The sequence below is a fragment of the Equus asinus genome, chromosome 29 (genome assembly GCF_041296235.1).
Source record: "Equus asinus isolate D_3611 breed Donkey chromosome 29, EquAss-T2T_v2, whole genome shotgun sequence".
NCBI classification, from domain to species: domain Eukaryota; kingdom Metazoa; phylum Chordata; class Mammalia; order Perissodactyla; family Equidae; genus Equus; species Equus asinus.
This window is the reverse complement of record NC_091818.1, coordinates 45,184,407-45,207,565: the sequence shown is the minus strand read 5'-3', so window position 1 is coordinate 45,207,565 and position 23,159 is coordinate 45,184,407. Positions and strand designations below refer to the sequence as shown.

The 23,159-nt window shown below is 44.8% G+C and overlaps 2 protein-coding genes and 1 long non-coding RNA gene across 9 annotated transcripts in view; 2 read left to right on the top strand and 1 right to left on the bottom strand.

Annotated features, from left to right (window-relative positions):
* Positions 1–801: 801 nt before the first annotated feature.
* LOC139042511 (uncharacterized) lies at positions 802–10,390 on the top strand. Its single transcript, XR_011499295.1, has 3 exons — positions 802–938; positions 4,356–4,437; positions 10,251–10,390. It is a non-coding gene; the product is annotated as an uncharacterized lncRNA (long non-coding RNA).
* Positions 7,542–12,207, bottom strand: IDI1 (isopentenyl-diphosphate delta isomerase 1). Its single transcript, XM_044762306.2, has 5 exons — positions 11,265–12,207; positions 10,962–11,134; positions 10,712–10,804; positions 9,952–10,082; positions 7,542–9,150 (listed from the first exon to the last, which is right to left on the bottom strand). Exons 1-5 carry the CDS (start codon positions 11,429–11,431, stop codon positions 8,833–8,835), a joined length of 882 nt encoding a protein of 293 aa, XP_044618241.1. The 5' UTR covers positions 11,432–12,207; the 3' UTR covers positions 7,542–8,832.
* Positions 12,208–15,751: 3,544 nt separating this feature from the next.
* The window catches only part of WDR37 (WD repeat domain 37), a 66,576-nt gene continuing 59,168 nt past the window's right edge, over positions 15,752–23,159 (top strand). The window contains exons 1-2 of one of the 7 annotated variants that reach the window (XM_014856262.3): positions 15,752–15,812; positions 17,686–17,744. In XM_014856262.3, the coding sequence (XP_014711748.2) occupies positions 15,801–15,812; positions 17,686–17,744 (71 nt within the window). In that variant the 5' untranslated portion in view covers positions 15,752–15,800. Of the gene's footprint in view, positions 15,813–17,685; positions 17,745–17,955; positions 18,170–18,478; positions 18,746–23,159 lie in introns of those variants that run through there. The other 6 variants (XR_011499293.1, XM_044762539.2, XM_070501112.1 and 3 more) reach the window with 6 other exon arrangements.

Genomic DNA, 23,159 nt, shown 5'->3' with positions numbered 1-23,159 from the left:
GTTCACTAATCGTGTCTTTTGCTATGTCCAATCTGTTGTTAAATCCATCAAGTGAGTTTTTAAGTTATTGTAATTTTCAGTTCAAAAATATCCATTTCATTTTTTGATATATTCTAATTCCTACTGGAATTTCCTCTGTATTCATTTTGTCCATCTTGTATTTTATTTTTAACCTTTTTAATCATAGTTGTTTTGAAGTCCTTCTTTACTTCTATTGTCTGCTTTATTTAAAAAAATTTTTTTGGCTACTTTTTCCTGCTTCTTTGCATTTGTAGCAATTTTTATTGTGTGCTGGACATTGTGGAGGCTCTGGATTATATTATCTATCTCTAAAGTGCTTTGATTTTATTTGAGGCAATTAAATTATCAGTGGATCAGCTTCCTTCTGTGGAGGCTGGGTTTTAGGGTGAGTCTATTTCAGTTTTGCCCCTCCTCCTACAGGACAGCATTTACTCTTGGTGCGTAGACCTTACTCCTAAGTGCCGCCTGAGTTCCCTGCACTCTGGCTGGGCAGCTGTGTGCAGCCGTCGTCAAGGCAGGGTGTGACCTCTGTGCAGGTTTCAGACTCCAGGAGCTGTTCTCTCCCAGAGCAGCTATCTCACTGGGAGCTGACACAGCTGGGAACTAGCTAAGGCCCCAGGGGGAATTTCTCAGCTGATTTTTAGCTCTCGCCTGTGGCTCATTCCTCTTGAGTACTCTGTCCCTAAATCCCCACAGCTTTGGCAACTACAAGCTCTGTCCTCTGACTAGTGACATTATATCTCTGCTATGCCCTTTACTCATACTGGGTTTGGAAATGTCCTCTGGAAGAAAGTGAGTGCAGGTGTGGGCCCCAGCTCTTTCTGCAACGATCGTGGCCAAGTTGTCTGCTTCCAATACTAGCGAGCAGTTTGTTTTATCTGTTTTGTCCACATTATATACTTATTTGTGGAAGAAAGGTAAGTCTTTTTTTTAAAAAAAAAAAAAGATTGGCACCTGAGCTAACAACTGTTGCCAATCTTCTTTTTTTTTTTTTTTTTCTGCTTTATCGTCCCAAACGCCCCCTGTACAGAGCTGTATATCTTAGATGCAGGTCCTTCTAGTTGTGGGATGTGGGACGCCGCCTCAATGTGGCCTGACGAGCGGTGCCATGTCCGCGCCAGGATCCGAACCCTGGGCCGCCGCAACGGAACGCGGGAACTTAACCACTCGGCCACGGAGCCAGCCCCTCATAAGTGAATTTGCTGGACCATATGGTAGTTCTATTTTTAATTTTTTGAGGAACCTCCATGCTGTTTTCCATGGTGGTTGCACTAATTTACATTCCCACCAGCAGTGTATGAGGGTTCCTTTTTCTCCACATCCTCATCAACATTTGTTATTTCTCATCTTTTTGATAATAGCCATTCTGACAGGTGTGAGTACACCAGCTTCGTTTTAGTTAGTACTTACATAGCCAATCTTTTTCCATTATATGTTCTTACACTTAAGGTCTATTTATTATAAGTGACAGATAAATGAATCTTTCTTTCTTAAAAAAGAATAGTGATATTGTGTGTTTATTTGTCCCACCTGATTTATAATCCCTTTTCTCTCCTTTCCGATCTTCTTTATGTTAATCAATAATTTGCATTTGCTAGTTCTATCTCTATTAGTATACGTACTTTCACTACTCTTTTAGTTATAGTATAGTATGGTTTATATAGCGTAGTATAGTTAGAACGTGGTATAGTTTAGTATAGTGACTCTAGATGTGATGAATCAGTTCTTTTACCACGTCAAAGACAGTGCTAAGAAGCTAAGACTTTGTCTGTTGACCTCCCACTGACCTTCTGTTATTGTTGTCAGGCGTTTTGTTTCTACATATATTTTAAATCCCACAGATCATTATTATTACCATTTTGTATTTATTTATAATTGCTCACATACTTATATATTTCCATTATTATTTCTTGTCTTTGTTTAAGTTTCCCTCTGGGATAATTTTCTTTTTGAGTAAAGAAATACTGTAGCATTTCTGTCAGCATGGGTCTTCTGGTGCCCGATTCTCCGATTTTGATGTCCAGAAGTGTGTTTATTATACATTAATATTTGAAGTATGTTTTTGATGGACATAATATCCTCGTTGCAGATTTTTTTTAACACTTCAAAGATGTTATTTCACTTCTTTTGGCTCTGTCACTTCTTTGAGACACTGGCTGTCAGTCTTACTATTATCAGATTGTTGAAATACTTGAATTTAAAAGCACCATCTGATTTTATACTTTTAATTTGTCCTTGTATATATTTATCTCTCTCTCTTGTCTTGCCTTCTTTCAAAATAATTATTTTGATCTGACATTAGTCCCTCTACTGATTTGAAAGTAGTAAGATCTCTTTTTTTTAAAGATTAGCACCTGCACTAACATCTGTTGCCACTCTATTTTTTCTTCTTCTCCCCAAAGCACCCCCAGTACATAGTTGTATATTCTAGTTGTGAGTGCCTCTGGTTGTGCTATGTGAGCCGCTGCCTCATCATGGCCTGACAAGTAGTGCTAGGTCCTTGCCCAGGATTCGAACTGGTGAAACCCTGGACCCCTGAAGTGGAGCGCACAAACTTAACGACTCGGCCACGGGGCCGGCCCCTAAGATCTGTTTCTATACTTGTTACTCTAGAAATCATGATATATATCCTTATGAAACTTTGAGAAAAAATTAGCCTCTTTCCAGATTTCACATTTCTCTATCCTAAATTATATGTAACTAAACTCCCTCAGGATCAGGAGCCCTTTAAGGCAAGTCATTGCTCAGATTAAATGAAATTACTGTTAGATTTAAAAACAATTCAAAATAAAAGTAGCCCATATACATTAGTATTGTCCCTTGATTTCAAAACAAAGTTGGAATCCAAGCTGATATTCTGGGTGTGGAATAGCCCCTCATCACCCAGTTATACTTACCGAAGGAGCTGGACGAATTGTCCCTAACTTTGAAAAGAAATGGGTTCATATTCTATTGGCCTGATAAAAATCCTGAATTTCGTATACATCTATCACTGATGTCTTCAGTGCTGTTTATAATTACAGTTAATGTCAAATAAAATTTAAGAAATTAAGTGGGGGAAAGAGGATCTTGGGGTAAAATCCTCAGCCTCTGAGGCCCCCCCTTTTCTGATGAGTAAACTTTGCAATGACCCTGCCTCAAATCAATGTGTGTGTGTATGTGTGCATGTGAGATTTAAATCTCTGCCCTCCACTTTGAAAAAATGGCTGATTCCAGGACTAAAGCATGGAAAGTATAAGTGAGCCTGAAACATCTAATTGTGCCTGAAATTAAAGATGTGATCTAAAACTGAAGGAGAAAGAACAAAGGACAGAGGTTGCTTGAATAGGCACCCACTGGCCAAGTTGGCACAGTTTGAGCATCAAAAGGAATAATAATGGGAATGAATTGCAACAATTTTTGAAAGTATGCCTGAATCCATACTGATATTTAAATAAATAAATGAATGTAGGGAAAAAAGTTTTCTTTACAGAAGAATGTAAATTAATCAATGTAGGAAAAAAGATAGGGAAGTTTTTTAAATTACCAGTTATAATCACCATCATAATTACTGATTTAGTAAGATTCATCAATGAATATTAAAATTTTACGTAAAACAATTCTTAGGAAACAGGATTTTCACACAATTTCAAAATATCACTCCACAATTACTTACTCATCACACAGAAGGGAAAATACCTTTATCCTAGAGAAACCTGCCAGATATATCCTAATCAAGGACTCTAACTTAAATCACCAATTTTGTCATTATATGCCTCCAGATGTGATGGCCCGAGGACACAATGTTACTTATGTAATGTTCTTGCCAAAAATGTTTAATCTAAATCGAATCATGGGAAGCTATCTGATAAATCAAAATAAGGAGCATCTTGTAAAATAACTGGTGTGGAGTCTTTAGAAAGTCAGAGACATGAAAGACAAAAAGAGGCTGGGAACTATCTTGGGTTAAGGGACTGGAATCACGACCAATGCAGGTGTGATCCTTGACAGACTCCTCGATTAAAGGCGGTTGGGGGAGGGAGAGAGGAAGGAGTAGGCAAGAGAGAATTTGTAGAAGTCACTGTTGAGAAAATTGGGGAAATTTGAATATGAATTGTATTTTAGATGAAATTATTGTATGTGTTGAATTTCCTTTTTGTGCTACTTGTATTGTGGCAATGTAGAATGCCCTCTTAGAAAATATAAGCTAAAGTATAGAGGGTGAAATGTCAATAAGTCTGCAATAGATTGTAAATGTTTCAGCACATAGGTGTGTGGAAAACTATTCACAATCCATCAATCTATGCCAAGGGTATATGGGTGCTCATTGTACTGTCCTTGCAATTTTTCTGTAGGTTTGAAGCTTTTCAAAATAAAAAGTTGGAAGAAATAACGAAACCCTGCCCTCGTGGAGCTCACATCCTGGTTGTAAAGACAGTAAGTAAATGACATGCTATATTAGAAGGTGTTAAGAGAGAGAAAAAGAAACCAGGAAAGGAGGGTAAAGTACAGGAGAAATGGCTCACAGAATAGTCAAATCAGGTGTTGGGGAGGAAGACATATCCTCTACCCACTCTAGGTCCTTCTAGCTGGGCTATGAATTAAATTCACATGAGACAGAATAACAGGAGAAAATCAAACAAAGCTTTATAACATGTGTACTTGGGAGAGACTCAGGAAAACTGAGTAACTCACCCAAATGGCAGAGGCTCTCATCTTAAATACCATCTTCAGCTAAAGACAAAGGAGGGTGTTGGGGAGGGGAGTGATTTGGGACTTCAAGGGGGAGGAAGGCAATTCACATGGAAATGGAAAAGTAAATGTTTGGTAGATAAAAATGGGCTTAGTAAGGACCCTCACAGTCTACCAATACCCAGAGTTATCTATGGTGATGGCCTGTCCTGGGGACAGGTCTTCTATCTTGAATTCTTTCAGGCAGTTAGGGGGAAGGTCAAAGTTTCTTTTCTTTCAGTCTCTTGTTCTTAAAAATAATCAAGCCATAGAGACATATTTTGAGGTGGTCAATTCTGATTCCCCACATAGGCATCACTGAGGTGGTTAATATTGAGCAGTCTTGAAAAATGTAAATCATGGATGTATCTGGAAAAAGAATTTTCCAGGAAGAAGAAATAGTTTAAGGACTTAGGTAGGAGCATGCCTGGCGGGCTCAAGGAACAGCAAGGGAGCTGCAGAGAGCAAGCAATTGGGTAGATGAGATCAGAGGCGCCATGCACATCACGGGGGACTGCTGGGCTCCTGGAGTGTATTTCTTCCAGTACATTGGGAGCAGAGGAGTGAAATGATACAATCATTCCAGCTGCTGTGTTGAGAACAGACTTGAGAGGCAAGTTCGGAAGCAGGCTATCAGTCAGGAGGCAATCCAGGGAGCTCCTGAATTCCAAGTAGTAGGAAAGGTAAAGGACAGTGAAATTCTGGGCTTATTCAAAGGATTTACTGACTCATGGATATAAGGTGAGAAGGAAGGGAATTAAGAGTGACTCCAAAGTGTTTAGTTTGAGCAACAGGAAGAAGGGAATTGCTGTGAGCTGAGATGAGGATGATATGGACAGGTGGGGGGAGGGGGCACACGTCAGGACTTGGTTTTGAACCCAAATATGGGACACCTATTTAAATATACAAGTAGAGTTGTCATATGGACAACTGGCTACATGAATATGAAATAGAATTCTGTGGAGATTTAAATTTGGGAGTCTAAAGCAGGTAGATGATAGATTAAGTGTGAAAATTGTAAAGTAGAAAGTTATTTGTCAGGATATTTAAATGTGCACAAATACATACTCAAGTTCACTCTGTAAAATCTGTGCGAGTGACAAGTACAGGTTTAGGCTGAAAAAGCACCCAGTTTAGGAGTGAGGAAGGTGTCTCAAAATACTAAAAAACATCCCCTCTGTCAAAAGAAGGGATCCAGGGTACCAGAAGATGAGTGTGGTCATCCACAAATTTACACAGGAAGAGGGGTCTCCAACTCTGGTAAAGGTCCAACAGATGGGGCTCACCCATCCAAGGGAGTGGAACAGTCAAGCAAGTGTCCCCAAGGGAGCAGATAGAAAGACAACTTCCACCTGAGAATTATCTGAGGCACACACCCCAGTGACCTGCTAATATGCCTCTGAGCTTCAGAGAGCTACTTGACTTGTCCTTTCATCTTTGCTGTCCTCATTTGCTAAGGCCAAGTGAGAAAATAATGTATCTTCCCACAATAGCCTTTTTTTTTTTTTTTTTTGCTGAGGAAGATTCACCCTGAGCTAACATCTGTTGTCAATCTTCCTTTTTTTTTTTTTTTTTGCTTGAGGAAGATTTGCCTTAACATCTGTGCCAATCTTACATGGGGTGGGTCATCACCACAGCATGGCCACTGAAGAATGGTGTAAGTCTGTACCCAGAAACCAAACCCAGGCCACCAAAGTGGAGCGTGCTGAACTTAACCACTAGGCCATGGGGCCAGCCCCACACAGTATCTTCTTTTTTTGCTCTTGTTCTCGGGGTAATATAGATTTGGGGACAGACTACACAATTTTATAGAAGGCCACCTCTGGGCCTTAAATGAGTTGTCAATTGTTTGTCCAGCATCAAACAGTTACATATTTTGGAGACTATAAATTTTAAACAGTTTAAGATAAAAACTTTTTCAAGTCTCAACTGGCTTTAAAAATATGAAGGGACTCTAAAGAGTTCATCAGGTCAAATAGTATTTGTCCTTACATGTTTTGGAGGGGCATTCTAGTAATATAACAGCAGTAATATCCAACACTTGCTGAGTACTTACAAAGTGCCAGGCAGTGGTCTAAGGCTCCACTGTCCCATATGGCAACCACTAGCCACTGTAGCTACTGAGTAACTAGTTTATGTGGCTTTCAGCCTAAAACTTTCTAGAAAGCTAACAAACTAGAAATAATATTATAAATGCATTTTGAAGCTAGATGGCTGTTGCAGGAGATCATAACAACATTTTTGCTAGGCTTTAAGCTTAGGAAAAATAAGTTACAAATGGGTGGCTGAGAATAAGTGATCTGCTGATTCTCATAAAGTACTATACCAGATTGTTTGTGCTTTCGAATCAAAGGCCAGAAGGGAGTATCTCATGGAGCATGAGGGCAAGGGGCTTAGGAACACCAGGCCCTTGCAGGAACGGAACGCTGTCTGCATAACTTGCTGATTGTTCCTAGGATACTCCCTAAGGGAATGGCCTTAAATAGGGCTGGGGTACCTTGGAGGGAGGAAAACTAGAACTGCTGAGCTTTGACTTGCATACCCCCGCTGGCATGAGTTCTTGCTATGCTTGTATTTCTTTGCCTGCAAATAAGTATGTGGAGATCAAAGGGACCTCACCTCAGTCCTTGAGGCTAATGGTCCCCTGTCCCATCGAATAATAGAGATTGTGTCCTGTCTACTAATTCCGTCTGCCCCTTCAGCTGGCTGCCTAGCTGGTCTCAGCAGCAGATGGCATTTACCTTGTTTAAACTACCACAGGCAGGTTAAGCTATTATTGTATTAAAATTTTAACAAATTAGACAACAGTATTCAAATGTAGTAATCTTTTTTATTTTTAATTTTTCAATAAAATTAATATTTGCTACAGAGTCTTGCCAGAAATTATAAATTAATTTAGGGTTAACAAGAAATGGATTTTTCTATTGAATTTATAAAATATTTAGCTTTGTAAGAAACAATTTATCTTTTTCTTCATTATTTTTTATTATACTGCATTCAAGGATAACATAGCTGTCTTAAGACATCAAATTTGAGAAATCTATCTACGGCAAGAGTTTTAAAAAGTCCATTAGTCAAGATACAATTTAAATATTAATAGACACATATTCCATAACCAAAATCTATTTAACATGAACATTAGCCTGTAAATCTTTTTCCCCCTACAATATGGCCTGACTTTGTAGAAGAGTGGTTCTCACACAGGGACAACTGTGCCCTCCAGGAGACAAGTGGCATCTGGTGCCATTGCAAGTGTCATGGGGAAGGGGGGCTAATGGCATTCAGCGGGTAGAACCTTGGAACGCTGCTAAACATCCTACAATGCACAGAATGAACCCCAACAACAAAGAATTATCCAGTCCAAATGGCAACAGTGCCAAAGTTAAGAAATCCTGTTGTAAAGTATGACCCAATCAACCCAATTTTCATTTTACAAATAGTCTGTCCATCGTAATTTTGAAAACACAGACTTTACTAATTGGCAAAGACTATTTAAAAGATTTAATCTGCCAATATTTCTAAAAGCAATGTTTGACTTTAAGTGTCAAAATGATACTTCCAGAATGCTTAAACCACAAAAGCAACTCAGAGTGACAGAAATCAGGATACATGCTACCTTAATTTCCCTTGAACCTGTTCTACCAGTTTAATATGTTAACATGGAAAGTTAATTTGGACTGCTTTGACGTAGCTAAGCACATGGCTTCCATTGCACATTTTTCTAGACTATGATAAAAGCTAATGATATAGAAAGCAAAGAGCCTAGTGAAGAGCAAGGTGCTCTACAAGAGTTCTGAAAATGTTTATCACAACATATCAAAAATGAAGAGCTTCACTTATTCAAATTTGTCAGGATCTGTGTTTAGAAAAATTTATTTGCTCTCTTTTACAATAATCTCTCATAAATGTCTTTTGCAAATAGCAGTGCACACATATAGGTTGTGTGATACAAAATTAAAAATTTGGTTGTATTTTCCACATAAATACTGGTTGTATCAATGTTTCAAATGAGAGTTCTAATGGGGAACAAAATTTAAAAAAATTTTAAGTTTACTACATACAGAAGTTTTTCAGTACTTTACTAATCATTCATCTCCACATTCACATTCTATGTATTTTCTCATGGTCAACAAACTGATTCAAATGATTTAAGTTATCCCACCATTTAAAGAGAAAAGTCTCTGCAATAATTTGAAACCACGGAGTTATCTTAATCTCACCACTGGCTGCCTTTTCCAGAAGCTCTTCTAGTTCTTCCTTGGACACATAACAATAGCTTTTAATCTCATTGGGATCTGGATTCAAAGTCACGTTCTTCCTCACAAACAAAATGTAATCAATTTCATGTTCTCCCCAGATACCATCAGATTGAGCTTTGTAGTGAATTCGTGTTAGGTAATTAATTTCTTCTGGAGGAACCTAGGACAAAAATAAAACAATAACAAAACCATCAACAACAAAAGAAGTCATCTAAAGTAACCAAAGTAACCCACTACATTTCAGTAATATCTTGAACAGAACTATAGGTTTAGAATTAGACCTTTTAAAATATTAATCTCCTACTGATGACATATGGAAATAATTATTACACAGTTAGTTTCAAGCGTCTAAATTTCTTTCCATAGGACCAAAACTAGTTTGACTTCATCGAAATAATGATATTAAAAACAAAATGCAGTCACTCAAACTAGAAGTGTGAGATTCTCCTTCATATCTAAATGTTACTTTTTGGGAGAAAAAAAAATTTTTCATTTTAAGTAGACACTAGACAGTTTATTTATTCAGGTCTTAGTTAAAGGGGACAATTCCAGGAAAAATGTAGGGGCCAGCCCAGTGGTGCAGCAGTTAAGTGCGCATGTTCCACTTCGGCAGCCCGGGGTTTGGTGGTTTGAATCCCAGGTGCGGACATGGCACGGCTTGGCACGCCATGCTGTTGTAGGAGTCCCACATATAAAGTAGAGGAAGATGGGCACGGATGTGAGCTCAGGGCCAGTCTTCCTCAGCAAAAAGAGGAGGACTGGCAGCAGTTAGCTCAGGGCTAATCTTCCTCAAAAAAGAAAGAAAAAAGGTAAATAATCTTTATTCAAGGTGCTTTCAGGGGCTAATAATTCAAGAGGTTACAAAACTGAGACCTACAGTTGAATTTAAAACTTTATTAAAAATGTTTAAATGTATGTTTAGATTTCTAAACATTTCAGCTTGTAGAATTGTGCAGGTTACCTGTTCCATGGGAATTCCTAATTCAGCCATTAAACGCCTCTGCGCTGCTCGTCTTACTCCAATTGCATCATTTTCTTCAACCTCTCTTGGATTATTTAACGGATGACTACAACAGGTATTGGTAAAACAACCTGAAACGTGTTAATATACATATACAATCATTTTTCTTCAAAGTCAGTCTAAAGATCCAGTTCTTTTTTTTAAAGAGCAGGTAATGATTCCCAGCCTTTTTGGTGAGGAAGATTGGCTCTGGGCTAAGGTCTGTTGCCAGTCTTCCTCCTTTTTTCCTCTCCCCACAGCCCCCTACATGGTTGTGTACCCTAGTTGTCCCATGAGGCACGCGGCCTCAGCATGGCTTCACGCGGTGTGTAGGTCCACACCAGGATCCGAACCAGCGAACCCCGAGCAGAGTGCGACAGCTTACCCACTAAGCCACAGGGCGGGGCCCTTAAGTTTTAAAAGTAACGGAAAAAGAAATGATTCTTGAGGGTTTCTCAGTCATTGCTAATGACCATCAGTAATCCTTTCGGGAAAGACGTGTAGATAAATTCTTTAACGCGTTCTTACCAAGACGGTCAAAACGTAAGACAGAGTTAAAGCCACGTCCACAGGTGGGCACAGCTCGCAGGCGGCCGTCCCCGCGGGCTGCGCCCTCGCCCTCGCCCCTTCCGCGAGGAACTGGACCCCCGCCCCGCCCGCGACGGCCCTGCGGCTCCGCTCCGGGCGCACGGCGAACGCCCGCCGCCCCCAGCGCGCTCACCCGGAAAGGTGATCTTAGCGTCGGACCGCTGCTGCAGCAGGAGCTTGTTGTCGGCGTTGAACAGGAAGACGCTGAACGCCCGGTGCAGCAGCCCTGCCGGCACAGCAGACGCCGGTGACGCAGCGGCAAAGGGGCCGCTCCTCGCCCGCCTCCCCGCGCGGGGCCCAGCACCCGAGGGGCTCGCTGCCGCCTCTGCGTCCTGCCGTCCCGCCCGCCCGCCTCCCGCGGGCCCGAGACGCCGCGGCGGCACCTTTCTCGATGTTCTCGTTCAGGTGACAGTTCTTCTTGGTGTCCGCCCCGATGCGGGTGTCGTTCTCGTCGATGAGGATGCACATCTCCGCCAGGAGCTGCACCTGCTGCGGGTCGAGGCGGCCGGTGTCCACCTCGGGCATCGCTGCGGCGGGGCTGGTCCGTCCCGGGAAGCTGCGGGGGAGGCCGTGAGGGCCCGGCGACGGACGGGGGGCGGCTGCGCCTCCCCGGCCCGACGCCTCACGCCGCTTCCCAGCCGCCGTCCCGCGTCCCCCCGCCGCCGCCGCCGCCCCGCGCTCCGTACCTCAGGCGTCGGCCGTCGCAGCGCTCCCGCGCCGCCGCGGACACTCCAGCTTTAGCGCCGGCCGCCGGCCGCCGCCGCCCCTCCCACAGGCCCCGCCCCCACGCCCCCGCCCCGCCCCCAGGGGCCCACAGCCCAACCGCCCGCGCCCGCGCCAGAGCGCGCCACATGCCGGCTGGCCAATCGCGCGCCGGCCCGCGCCTGACATCACGGTGGCGCGGTGGCGCCACGCCCTGTGCACGCGAGGTCTGCCACCCGGACCGCGGGCCGCCGGACCACCTCCCGGTCAAAACTCCGGAGCCCCTTGTGCAGCTGAGCTGGACTGCGGAGCGGCCTGACGGAGGGAGGTAGAGAGGCGGGGGGCGGGACGAGCGGCCGCCCACCAATCGCGCCCTCGGCCTTGGCCGCGTCAGCCAATCGGCTCGCCCGAAGCGCTGCGCAGGGGACGTGCGCGCGTCAGACGTCCCTGGACGCCCCCTCTCTGGGGCATCGGGACGCGTCTGGGCTCATGGCCTTCTGCGCGCTAATCTGAGACTGGACGCCGAGCGTCGGGCTCACGTTAGGACGCTGAGCGTTAGGAGGTCGCTCCCGTTATGAATTCCTGCTGTCTGAGGACCGGCGAGAGGGTAGAGCCGGACGTGCACGCACACAGACACACACACCGACACACAGGCGTTCGCGCTCACGTTATGTTAGTTGGGATCTTTGAAGTGTTTCCAGTGAGAAAGTTCCACGCACTCTAAAGCAGTGACGTCCCGAGAACGATGCTTTGCAAAGCAGGTTGAAGCAATGGCGGTTTAAGGAACCTTCTGCACTTGGATAGGATTAGTTAAGATTTGTCAATTTTTTAATTTTTAAAATTTTGTTAAACTTTTTGAGTTATTGAAATAATTAAACTTGTCCAGGTGGCTTTTACTTAAATTTAATAAAGCAAGTTCATTACGACTATCTTAATTCAGATTCCATGTGAAATTATTTTCCAATATTTAAGTAATTATGAAATGTATATGCAGATCAAATAAAGTAGCTATTTCCTCCTCTGTTGCGTGCCAAATTTGAAGCTGAATTAGCTAAGGAGAGCATAGTGCAGCATTTCTCAAACTTTTTGGTTTTAGGACACTTTTACACTCTTAAAATTTATAGAGGACCTTAAAGAGCTTTTGCTTATTGTTGTTTGTATCTATCCCAGTGACAAATAAAAATGGCAAGTAGTAGGATATATTGGAGAATATGAGGAAGCCATTTGGTGTAAACCTAATTCGGCCTGACCTTGGCTTTCCAAAAGGGCCTGACCATGGCTATTGAGCCTGCATTGTATATCTGCTTTAGATATTCCCTATGGCAAGAACAAAGGCCCTTGAGATAAAGGTGCAACTTCCCTCCCCCTCCCAACGTTGGCATCTCCTTAAGGATTAAGCATCTTTCCTTAGGCTAGAAACTGATTGCTGTGCTCACCTGTGACCACCCAGCTGGGGACAATGGACTTGCCTCCTGCTACGCCCTCAAGGAAGCTCTGTGCTGACAGGGCAATCTTGTGACTATTGTGGGAGGGACATTTCAATCATATGTGAAACACCCTCTTTGAGGGTATATAACCACCCTGTGTACCCCCACTTCTTTGGAGTGCTCTGTTCCTTTGTGGAAAGACTCTCCCGGGTTATAATCCTAAGATTTAAGCTCAGAATAAACTCACCCAAATTTTCATTTATAGATTGGTTATGGATTATGTTCATTGACACCTATTTACTATATTAGAAATATTAAAGTGATAAAATATTTAATTCATTTAAAGATAATGATAAATACATTACACTGAATTAAGCAGATTTTCCAAATGTTGACACATTTCATTATTCAGTATCAATCACATTTGTTGATATCACCACTGATCTCATCAAAAAAGTCGTTAAATATTGAGAAGCTGTTAAGCTCTGGGTGGCAGATACAACTTTTTTAAAATTCAGATTTTTGCATGATTATTCAAAGTCTGTTATTGGCAACAAATAACATTAGTTAATTTTGTGAGTCATTCTTTCCAGGAAAAATACCATTGTATAAAAAAAGTTAGTTCAGCATGCAACTCAGATATTTTCACAGGTGCTTTTCCTCAGCACAACCGTTGTAATTCAGTGTGTAGCAGAAGTGCTTTATGTGTACACCCCATTCTGTTACACAGAGTATTACATAAATACTGAAGGGTTAAAATTATTAAAATTAATAATTTTACTGCTTCATCAAGGACATTGTTAAGTGAAACTGATCTTTTAGTTTTTACTGCAAGTGTATGGTGGTGAAGAATACAATGACTACTAGTAAAGTTTGGTGGCACTGCCTTGATTAGTAACAGGGCACCAGTAGTTTTTTCCTCCCATCCTTACTGGTCCCGGAGCTTCCTTTTGTACCATCAGCGCAAATATCAATGCAGTGAAAAAGGCAAATAGCGTTCTAGTATTAATTTTGACCTCTTGGAGCCCCTGGAAGGCTTTCAGGAACCCAGGTGTCTCTGGACCACTTTTTTTTTTTTTTAAAGGTTGGCGCCTGAGCTAACATCTGTTGCCAAGCTTTTTTTCTTCTTCTCCCCAAAACCCCCCAGTACATAGTTGTATATTCTAGTTGTAGGTCCTTCTGGCTCTGCTAGGTGGGACAGCACCTCAGCATGGCGTGATGAGCGGTGCTAGGTCTGTGCCCAGGATCCGAACTGATGAAGACCTGGGCCACAGAAGCGGAGGGCGCAAACTTAACCACTTGGCCACAGGGCCGGTCCCCACTGGACAACTCTTTGAGAAGTGCTAGTGTAGTGGAAAGCCCACTGAACTCAGAAGACCTTAGTTTCTACCTGAACTTTGCTACTTGTTGCTGAGTAGTGTTGGACTAGAATTCCTGGCCTCATTACTGTCGTCTATAATAGGAGAAAGGTTAGATGGTCTTTAAGTTCCCTTCCGGTTTAAATTTGCCTGCATTAGATACTCTGCTAGGAGCGTTTTACACATATTATTTCATTTTATCCTTACAATAATTCTACGTAGTAAATGTTATCCACATTTATGTGAAGAAACTGAAGTTTAGAGGTGACTTACTACATTTTTTTAATGTTCTGATTTATAATGTCATTAACTGTGACCAATCATTCTGGACTTATTAACATACCACAGTTTTTGCCTTCTAATACTCTACTTTGAAGATTCCAAGTTATGCAAATGCAAGATGTTATCAGACTGGGGACAATGACGTCCCTATCAGGAAATCTTTGTATATAATCTTGATAGATATGGAAAAATACAGAATTCAGAGTGCACAACAGAGGGAGTTCATCATGTATACTTAGGCCTATTTATGTGATTCAGATTCATATAGTTGTTGAGTTTTAAGTTGTTCTGCTTTTTAGAAAAATTCACTCCAGAGCTATTTGAGTATTTGTTTTCCAAATGGTTAATATTAACGAAAAGAGAAGAGATGGGAGTTAGATCCAGCTTAGCCTCTTACTCTGTGACCTTGGGCTAGTTACTAAATATATTGGAGCTCCTCTTCCCTAAAACATGCATAACAATACTTCACTCAACAGCTAGTCACTATTATTTTTAATAATGTAAATGCCTGTTGGGTTACAAGTTATGTGGTATTGATAAAGAAATAAAAGGATATCAGCTATGTGGCACAGAGACCAGTACAAAGCTACGCACAGTATTTTATTTTTCATTTGTATGTACTTTCCATCAACAGAGACAGTTTTCTAACATCGTCTGGAACAGGTTTGCAGTATATGTTTGGTTGTTCATTAAGCAGAGTTTCCCAACATTTTTTTCCCCAAATAATTACCTCAGTCTTTCAGAGTCTAGGTGTCACGATAATGAGAAAAATGCAGATTTGTTTCTTTATTTAAAATCATGAAAACTCCTTTTCTAGATCTCAACCAAATATATTTCTAAAAATAGTTTGAAGACCAAACATACACTCACTGTGAGATGGAAATAATTATCCTTTTTCTTTTAGCACATGGATAGTACACAAAGTAACAAACTCTACTCAAAATTAGAGAAAAGATGGCAAGTAGGTGATGTGGATTAAGGCTGCCCCAGCTAGAGAAGCCCAAGGTGACCTGGCCTACATGCCAAACTATATGACCCGGTGTATTTTTTTATGGTGTGAATTAGGGCTGCCCCAGGGAGAGAAGCCCAGGGCATCCTCACCTACATGCCGATCTATATGGCCAGATTCGTATCTAAAGTTATATGACCGCACAATAACCAGACCCCATCTGCACTGAAATCATTTAATGACTTTTTACATCATCTTTTCTTTTTCCAGTAAAAATAAGTCATGTACCCATGCCTTATAAATTTAGCCCTAACCGTCAACTCAGGGCAGCAGCAGGAGCTCTCACCGCCCATGGGTCCTGTCCCCATGCTATTCTGTACTATTCTCTAAATAAAACAGCACCACTGCCAGACCTTGAGAGGCCAAGAAATCTTTCTTTCGACTCCTCAGCTCACCGACCCCACATCAGTAGGGACTGCGTGGGACCCAATACAGACTGTGATAATGTTTTCTGAGGTAAGAAAATCAGTCCCTGTTCCAGTGTCATGGATGAGGAACAGGTGACGGGTTAGCATGTCAGTGCTGGTGAAGCTTCCCTGTGTAGACTGAACCCTTTGGTCCATGAAACTATGAATTCATTGCCTCCTCTCCTAGTGAGGGCAGGTATCTGGAGGAGGAAGAGACTGAGTAGTTGTTCAGGTGATTATATTCACATTCCAGCCAATTGTGTTTTTCCTAGTTCTCTTCTTGTAGAGAGCTAGATAAATTTGGTAGGTAAAAGGAATTAGCAAATGTGACCTCTGCCATTCAGGAGTTTATATACTTATGAGGAGAGGTAAATATTCATTACCCTTTAACAAACATTATTTGAGTGCATACTATGTGCCAGGCACTTTTCTCGGTCATGGGAATACAGCTTTTTATAGAGTTGACGTTCTAGTAGGGGAAACTAAACCAATAAACACACAAATGACATCGAGAAGTGATAAGTACATGAAGAAAAATAATGTACAGTTAAGGGATAGTGATGGATCATGCTATTTAAAAATAAGTGACAAGGAAAACATCTCTACGGTGGTGATATCGGAGCAGAGATCTGAATGAAGTGCTAAATATGGAGTTTCTCAAGAAAAAATGATTATATATATATAAACCACATAGAACACACACATATATAAAACAACTCGATAATGATTATGAAGCAACATGTTAGCCAGCTCATAATCCTATAGAATAAATACCTACGAATACTTTGAGGCACAAAGTAATCAGTGATGAAGTATATGATTGAATACCCAGCAAACCTCATATACCTATCGATCCACGCTCACAATTGAATCTTACTCAATTCAGCTTTCTCTCTCTCCTGTTGGGGGTAAATCACGTGCATTTCGCATGGATAGACATGTCACAAGATAGGACCTTGTTTTACAGGAAGGGTACTCCCTACGGAAAGTGTGTGTTTGGATACCAGGAGGGCAGTCAGTCCTTTTACAATTTAGGCTAGATGTGTGTGTTTTCATTTCATGGAGAGCTATTTCAGGATCCAGTGTGTTACGGGTTGAATTGTGTTCCCTAAAGTTTATGTGTTGTTGAAATTCTAACTGCCAGAACCTCAGGTTGTGACCTTATTTGGAAATAGGGTTGTTACAGATGTAGTTAAGATGAAGTCATAGTGGAGTAGGATGGGCCCCTAATCCAGCATGACCTTCTAAAAAGAATGCCAGGTAAAGAGACAGACCCACACACAGGGAGAATGCCATGTGAAGATTGGAATTATGGCTGCCACAAGCCAAGGAATGCCAGATTGCTGGCAAACTACCAGAAGCTGAGAGGCATGGAATAGATTCTCCCTCACAGGTCTCAGAAGGAACTAACCCTGATGACACCTTGATCTTGGACTTCTAGCCTCCAGACCTGTGAGACAATAAATTTCTACTGTTTAAGCCACGCAGTTTGTGTATTTTATTACAGCAGCCCTACCAAAGGAATGCACGTGTAAAGAATGTGGGCTTTGATGTGCACCTGGATTTTAATCCAATCTTTGCTCCACTGCATCCTAGCTCTGATTTAGCACGTGAGTTAGTTGCAGACGGTACTGTGGTTCACGAAGCTTCCTATCTGCTACACGCCAGCAGAGTGCCTCCTGCACAGCAGGTGCTCAATTGTTACTCAAATGTTGGCCTCCAAAAGTTTGAAATTCTTAGCTCATATTACAGAATTATTTCTAGTGATAAGCTTGTATTATCATACTTAATGCAGAAATAACTTCAGACTTTATTCTACATACTTTTTGGTTATTTAGATGCCCAAATACGTTAAATTTAGTTTTTGGACAACAATCCTATTAGTGCTGCTTAAACTCTAATGCTGCGCTTTATTTTTCAAGGAAGGAGTAACAACGCTGACCCACAAGGAACAGACATCCTCGCTTCCGACTGACTCTAGGTGAGCTTTAACCGATAGCTGCAGCCGTCGGTAAAGCCGAGGACGGTCGTTCACACGCCGACTCCAGCCGATCCGTCGTTTCTGCAAACCCAGATCGAAGCCCAGGGGCCGCGCGAGTCCCCCCTTTTGCAGCGAGCAGCTGATTTTGTTTTTCCTTTCTGGCCAATGGCGAGCAAACGCTCCAGAAGGGAAACTGCATGAGTCATCTTCTGCAGATAAGCTGAAATATTAATAGTTCTCTCTCCAGCCGCTCCCGCGCCGGAGCCTCCCTGCCAGACCCGCGGGGAGGCGGCGCGCGGCCACCCCGCTCCGAAGCCGGCCAGGCCGGAGGTGCCGACGGGCCCGGGCTCGCGCGCAGGGCTCTCCCTCACCCGCCCTGACCGGCGCGTCTCCGGGACCGATGGACGCGCGCGGGACCCGCCGCGGTGAGTACCCGGCGCCCGCGGCGGCGCCCTCAGCCCCGGGGCCGCGCTGCCTCCGCGCGCCCACCGCAGCAGCGCCGACCCCGCGGAGCGAGGCCTGGCGGTCACGGGGGGGTCAGGAAGCCGTGGCCGACACCGGCTCCCGGCGCGTTGCCCGGGCCCCGCAGGCGCGGGCGGTCGGGGGAGGACATCCGGCGCGCGGCGGAGACCGAGGCGGGACTTCCGGCGGCCCGGGCGTGACGCAGAGGCAGGGGGCGGGACTTCCGGGGCGCCGGCGTGAGGCGGAGGCCGGGGTGGGACTTCCGTTCGTCCGGGTTGTGCAGCGGCGGCTGCGGACGGAACTTCTGGCGGCGCAGCGTGGGGCGGAGACCAGAGACGGAACTCCCGGCGGCCTGGGCGCGAGGCGAGGCCGGGACTTCCGGCAGCGCCGGAAGTTCGGGGCGTCTGGCTGCCGGGTGGCGGGGCCGCGTCAGGGCGGAGACTCGGTGGTTTGCGTCTGTGTGTCCGGCCCGGGCGCCGTGTGGGGGAGCCGACGGGCGGCACCGGTGGGCGGTGGCGGGCACGGCGGCGGCGTGACAGGTGAGTGCGGGCTGCCACCCTCCGCCCAGGACGGGCAGCCCCGGGGCAGGCGGCAGCGGCGGCGCCCGCCCCGCCCCCTCCGGCTCCGCGCCCTAGACCCGGACTCCCCCGACCCCGGCGCCCTCCGACCCCGCGAGCGCTGTGGGCAGAGGCCGGTGCGGGCGCGGTGGGCCGCCCCGAGCCGGGGCCCGCGTGGGAGGCGCCCGCCGCCGGGGCTGTCGCTGACTTGGGCGGACCTGCCCGGTGGCCGGCCCGGCGCCCCGCGCCCCGCTCCGCTGCCGGTTCCGGTCCTGGTCGCGGCGGGGATGGCCGCGCCTGCCGCCGGGCCGCCTGTCCGTCCGCCCTCCAAGAGACACGGCGGGCGCGGGCTCGAAGCCGCGTTCCCGCCGCGGTTTGGGCCGCGGAGGCTCCGCGCGCCTTCGCGTCGGCCCGGCGTCGCTGTGTGGGCGGCCGGTCGGACTGGCCGCTTGGGTGGCGCCTGCCCGCGCCCGCGGCCTGGACCCGCCGGCCGGCCGTCTCTGCAGCTGGGCCCGCAGCCGACGGCCGTCGCTTCCTCTTTTCCCTCCTCCTCCCCCGCCCCGGTAGTGCAGATTCCCGCTGCGGGGCCTTCCGGCTTCTCCGCGAGGGCCGCCGCTTCCGTGTCCCGCCGAGCGGTGCCGTGTCCGCCCCCGATCCGGACTGGCGGGGCCCGGCCGCCCAGCGCAGCGCGCGGACTCGCCGTTGGCCGCGGCGCCCCGTGCCTTGTGCGCCTCATCACCGAGTTCAGCGGTGCACGAGCTCTCGAGCCCCCGGGCCCCTGTCGGTCACACGGCCGCTGAGCGCGCGTCCGATGCCCTCCTCGGGGCCAGTGACGCGGCGGGGTAGGCGGTGTGGACGGCCCTCCGTCGGGACGCAGCGCCCGGGCCTGCCGTGTCAGCGCTCTCGGGGAGGCTCTAGGACTGGCCGCGCTTCCCGTCGGCAGGTTTCTGAACGCACGGCCTTTAACCTTTAACCAGTGTTTTGCGCATAATCAACGTTCCTGAAATTAAGCGCTCCCTAACCAAGTGTTTTTCTCTTGCTGAAGGAAAAGTGTTTACGAATCCCCCCGAACCTGAAGTTTAGGGTGATGTTTCGTATGTAGGCGGTAATGTGCTTGTGGCAGGAGGTAACAAGGGCACGTGAGTTAGGCGGAAGGGGTGTTTCTATTAAATCCGTTTGTTTGAGTGGGAGAATAAGGAGGTTGGATTTTTGGAGGGGACTGTTTATACTTACTTTCCTTTTTTGTTTGGTGAGGAAGACTGGCCCTGAGCTAACATCGGTGCCCATCTTCCTCTCTTTTATGTGTGGGACGCTGTCACAGCATGGCTTGCCAAGCGGTTTGTAGGTCCACGCTGGGGATCTGAACCTGTGAGCCCCAGGCCACTGGGCCAGCCCCTATTTTACTTTGTTGAAAATAAAATGTGTTTAAGAAAGCAGGACAGTTGTATTCATATAAATCTTCACTTAATATTGTGATCTGCCCTATAATATTGTGTTAGTATTAATATTTTGAGGGAAAATAATTATGTTTTGCAGTTTCATGCCTCTGTTTTAGTTTGTATTTAGGCGAAAGTGCATAGTGGTTATAGTAGCTGAGTTTTAGAGTCAAGAAGTTTTCTTTCTCTTTAGAGTGTTGACACAAATAATCGTAACTAATCTATAAATCAAAGTTGGGGTGAGCCTTGAGGACCATATAGCCTGGGAGAGTCCTTCCACAAAGGAATGGAGCACTGCAAAGAAGCGGAGCTCTATGTAGTGGTTATATACAGTCAAAGAGCATGTGTCACATCCGATTGAATATCCCTTTTACAATCGTCACGAGACTGCCTAGCCAGCACGGCGATTCATGGACACAGCAGGTAGTAGGTCTGCCGTCTCAGTGGGCACAGCAGGAAGTAGGTCTGTTGTCTCCAGCGAGCTGGATAGTTGCAGGTGAGCTGGGTGGTCACAGGTGGCTGCAGCAATCAATTCCTAGCCTAGAGAGAGATGCTTATCCTTAAGGAAATGCCAGTGTGGGGGAAGCTGCACCTTTATCTTAAGGCCATTCGTTCTTGTCTTTGGGACACAGCAGATGCCTAAAGCAGGTGTACAGTGCATGCTCAACAGCCACGTATCAGGGCCTTTTGGAAAAACAAAGCCCGAATGAAGTTTATGTCAGATGGCTTCCTCATACACTCCAGTATATCCTATTGCTTGCCATTTGTTTAATCACCTGTTCCTTTTCTTAAAGATTTTATTTTTTTCGTTTTTCTCCCCAAAGCCCCCCGGTACACAGTTATATATTCTTAGTTGTGGGTCCCTCCAGTTGTGCTATGTGGGGCACTGCTTCAGTGTGGCTTGATGAGCAGTGCCACGTCTGCGCCCAGGAGTCGAACCAGCTAAACCCTGGGCCACCAAAGCAGAGGGTGCAAACTTAACCCCTGGGCCACAGGGCCAGCCCCTAATCGACAGTTCTATGACCAGTTTACTAACGTATGCAGCCTCTTAAATATTTGGGAACTACCTCCCACAGGGATGTTGTGTGTGTTAGTGACTCTCTTTTACTGATCTGTTTGAGCCACACAGCAGCCCTTTGTAGTAGTTCTACCTCAGGTAGACCTGCCCAGCCCTTAGTATCTCTCCATTAGTTCTTTCTGTCTTCCCTCCTTGTCTAGCTTAGATTCCATGCTACATCGTTTCAATATTCGTTTTACAAACACCTCCAACTTCCTTGCCCCTCTTTCTATGATGTCAACCTGAAAAGACCCTGAACTTGTTATCAAACATTTAAATAAGATGTATACTAACACTGACACATGGCCTGAGGTAAAGACAGTAGACACTTCAGTTCCTGGGCAAAGGGCTTGTTCTCCACTGGGGGTCTGGTGTGAAAGGAAGGAAATGCTGGTGGGACTGGTGAAGACTGCTGAGAAAAAGGTGGAGGATGTGAATGAAGAGAAAAGACTAAACCTTAGAGAAAGTTTGAAGAAAAAATTATGATAGATTGGCAACAAAAGAAGAAGAACAAATTTAAAAGAGCTTAGAACTAGAGGAACCTACAGATTTAATTTTGAGAGAATGGTGAATTATAGCTGAAGAAATTAGGGGAAGAGGCAAAACTTGTATTAACCAGATAATATTTTGGGGTTAATAACATGGTATATGGCAGAGGCATTGTGAATCTATCTTTGAGATATGACTGTAGAGTTTAGAAAGTTACTAAAAGATCAGAAAGTTACTAACATCACTCAGTATGAAAAACCTCCATTTGATGGAGAAACCAAAACCTCTTCTAGATTTATACAGTCGTGCATCACTTAATGGTGGGAACGTGTTCTGAGAAATGCGTCTTTAGGCACTTTTGTTGTGTGAACATGATGGGGTGCACTTACCCAAATGTAGATCGTAGGGCTGACTGCACACCTAGGCTATGAGTACTAATCTGACAGGACCACCATCATGCATGTGGTCCGGTATTGACCAATATGCTGTTAGACGGCACATGACTGTAATTTAGAATTGTTTGAAATGTAAATATTTGGGTGGAAATTGGTCAGAGGGAAAAGATTACTGGTGTACTGACTGTTTCGTGAAGTGACAAACAAAAGCAGGCAAAGCCCAAAACAACATCGTGTGGATCATGGGGATGAGGCTCTGTGAAGGGCAGCAGCTGAGGATTTTATATTAGTTGTGAAGAAACTGTTTGTTTCTTAATGAAGATACAGAGTCTGGAAAGCCAGTGGTGTGATACTTAGGAGAGAAGATCAGTGATTCAAAAACCTACAACTTTGAGGTGATAGGAAGATTGATATTGCAAGTTTTGCACTTAATGTAACCAACTTGTACACTCTTTGGAATGCATTAACTTTCTAGCTGATGCTTACCAGAATGTTTCTACTGATGAAGTTCTTAGGAGAGGAAAGAGAAGCCCTTTACTGTTTTATTTGCTTGATTTAAGTGTCTAAAGATAAACTCTCCTTTTTCCTCTAAGGCCCTATCAGGACATCTGTCACAGGGTGTTTTTTCCCCCCACAGCCCCAGGACATAGTTGTGCATCCTAGTTGTAAGTCCTTCTAGTTCTTCTATGAGGGACGCCACCACAGCATGGCCTGATGAGTGGTGTGTAGGTCCACGCCCAAGATCTGAACCAGCTGAAGCAGAGCATGTAAACGTAACCACTCGGCCCTGGGGCCAGCCCACAGGGTTTGATATTTTCTCTCCTTTACAAGATGTACCGTATAAACTGCAAGGTAACTGTGGTAAGTTGCTGTGTTAATCACTTTGACAACTGAGATACTTTATGAAGTTGTTAATTTAATATGTGTATGTCACTGAGAAAGAATTATATCCACCTTCCTGTATTTTTATGAGGAATATAATTGCTTGATAAGATTCCATTACAGTTTGATTTGTTGGC

Coding starts and splice junctions, on each gene's coding strand:
- IDI1 (XM_044762306.2), bottom strand. CDS start 11,431: ATGTGGCGCGCTCTGGCGCGGGCGCGGGCGGTTGGGCTGTGGGCCCCT. Junction 11,135..11,264: donor TGCGACGGCCGACGCCTGAG/GTACGGAGCGCG, acceptor CCTCCCCCGCAG/CTTCCCGGGACGGACCAGCC. Junction 10,805..10,961: donor GAACGAGAACATCGAGAAAG/GTGCCGCCGCGG, acceptor CTGTGCCGGCAG/GGCTGCTGCACCGGGCGTTC.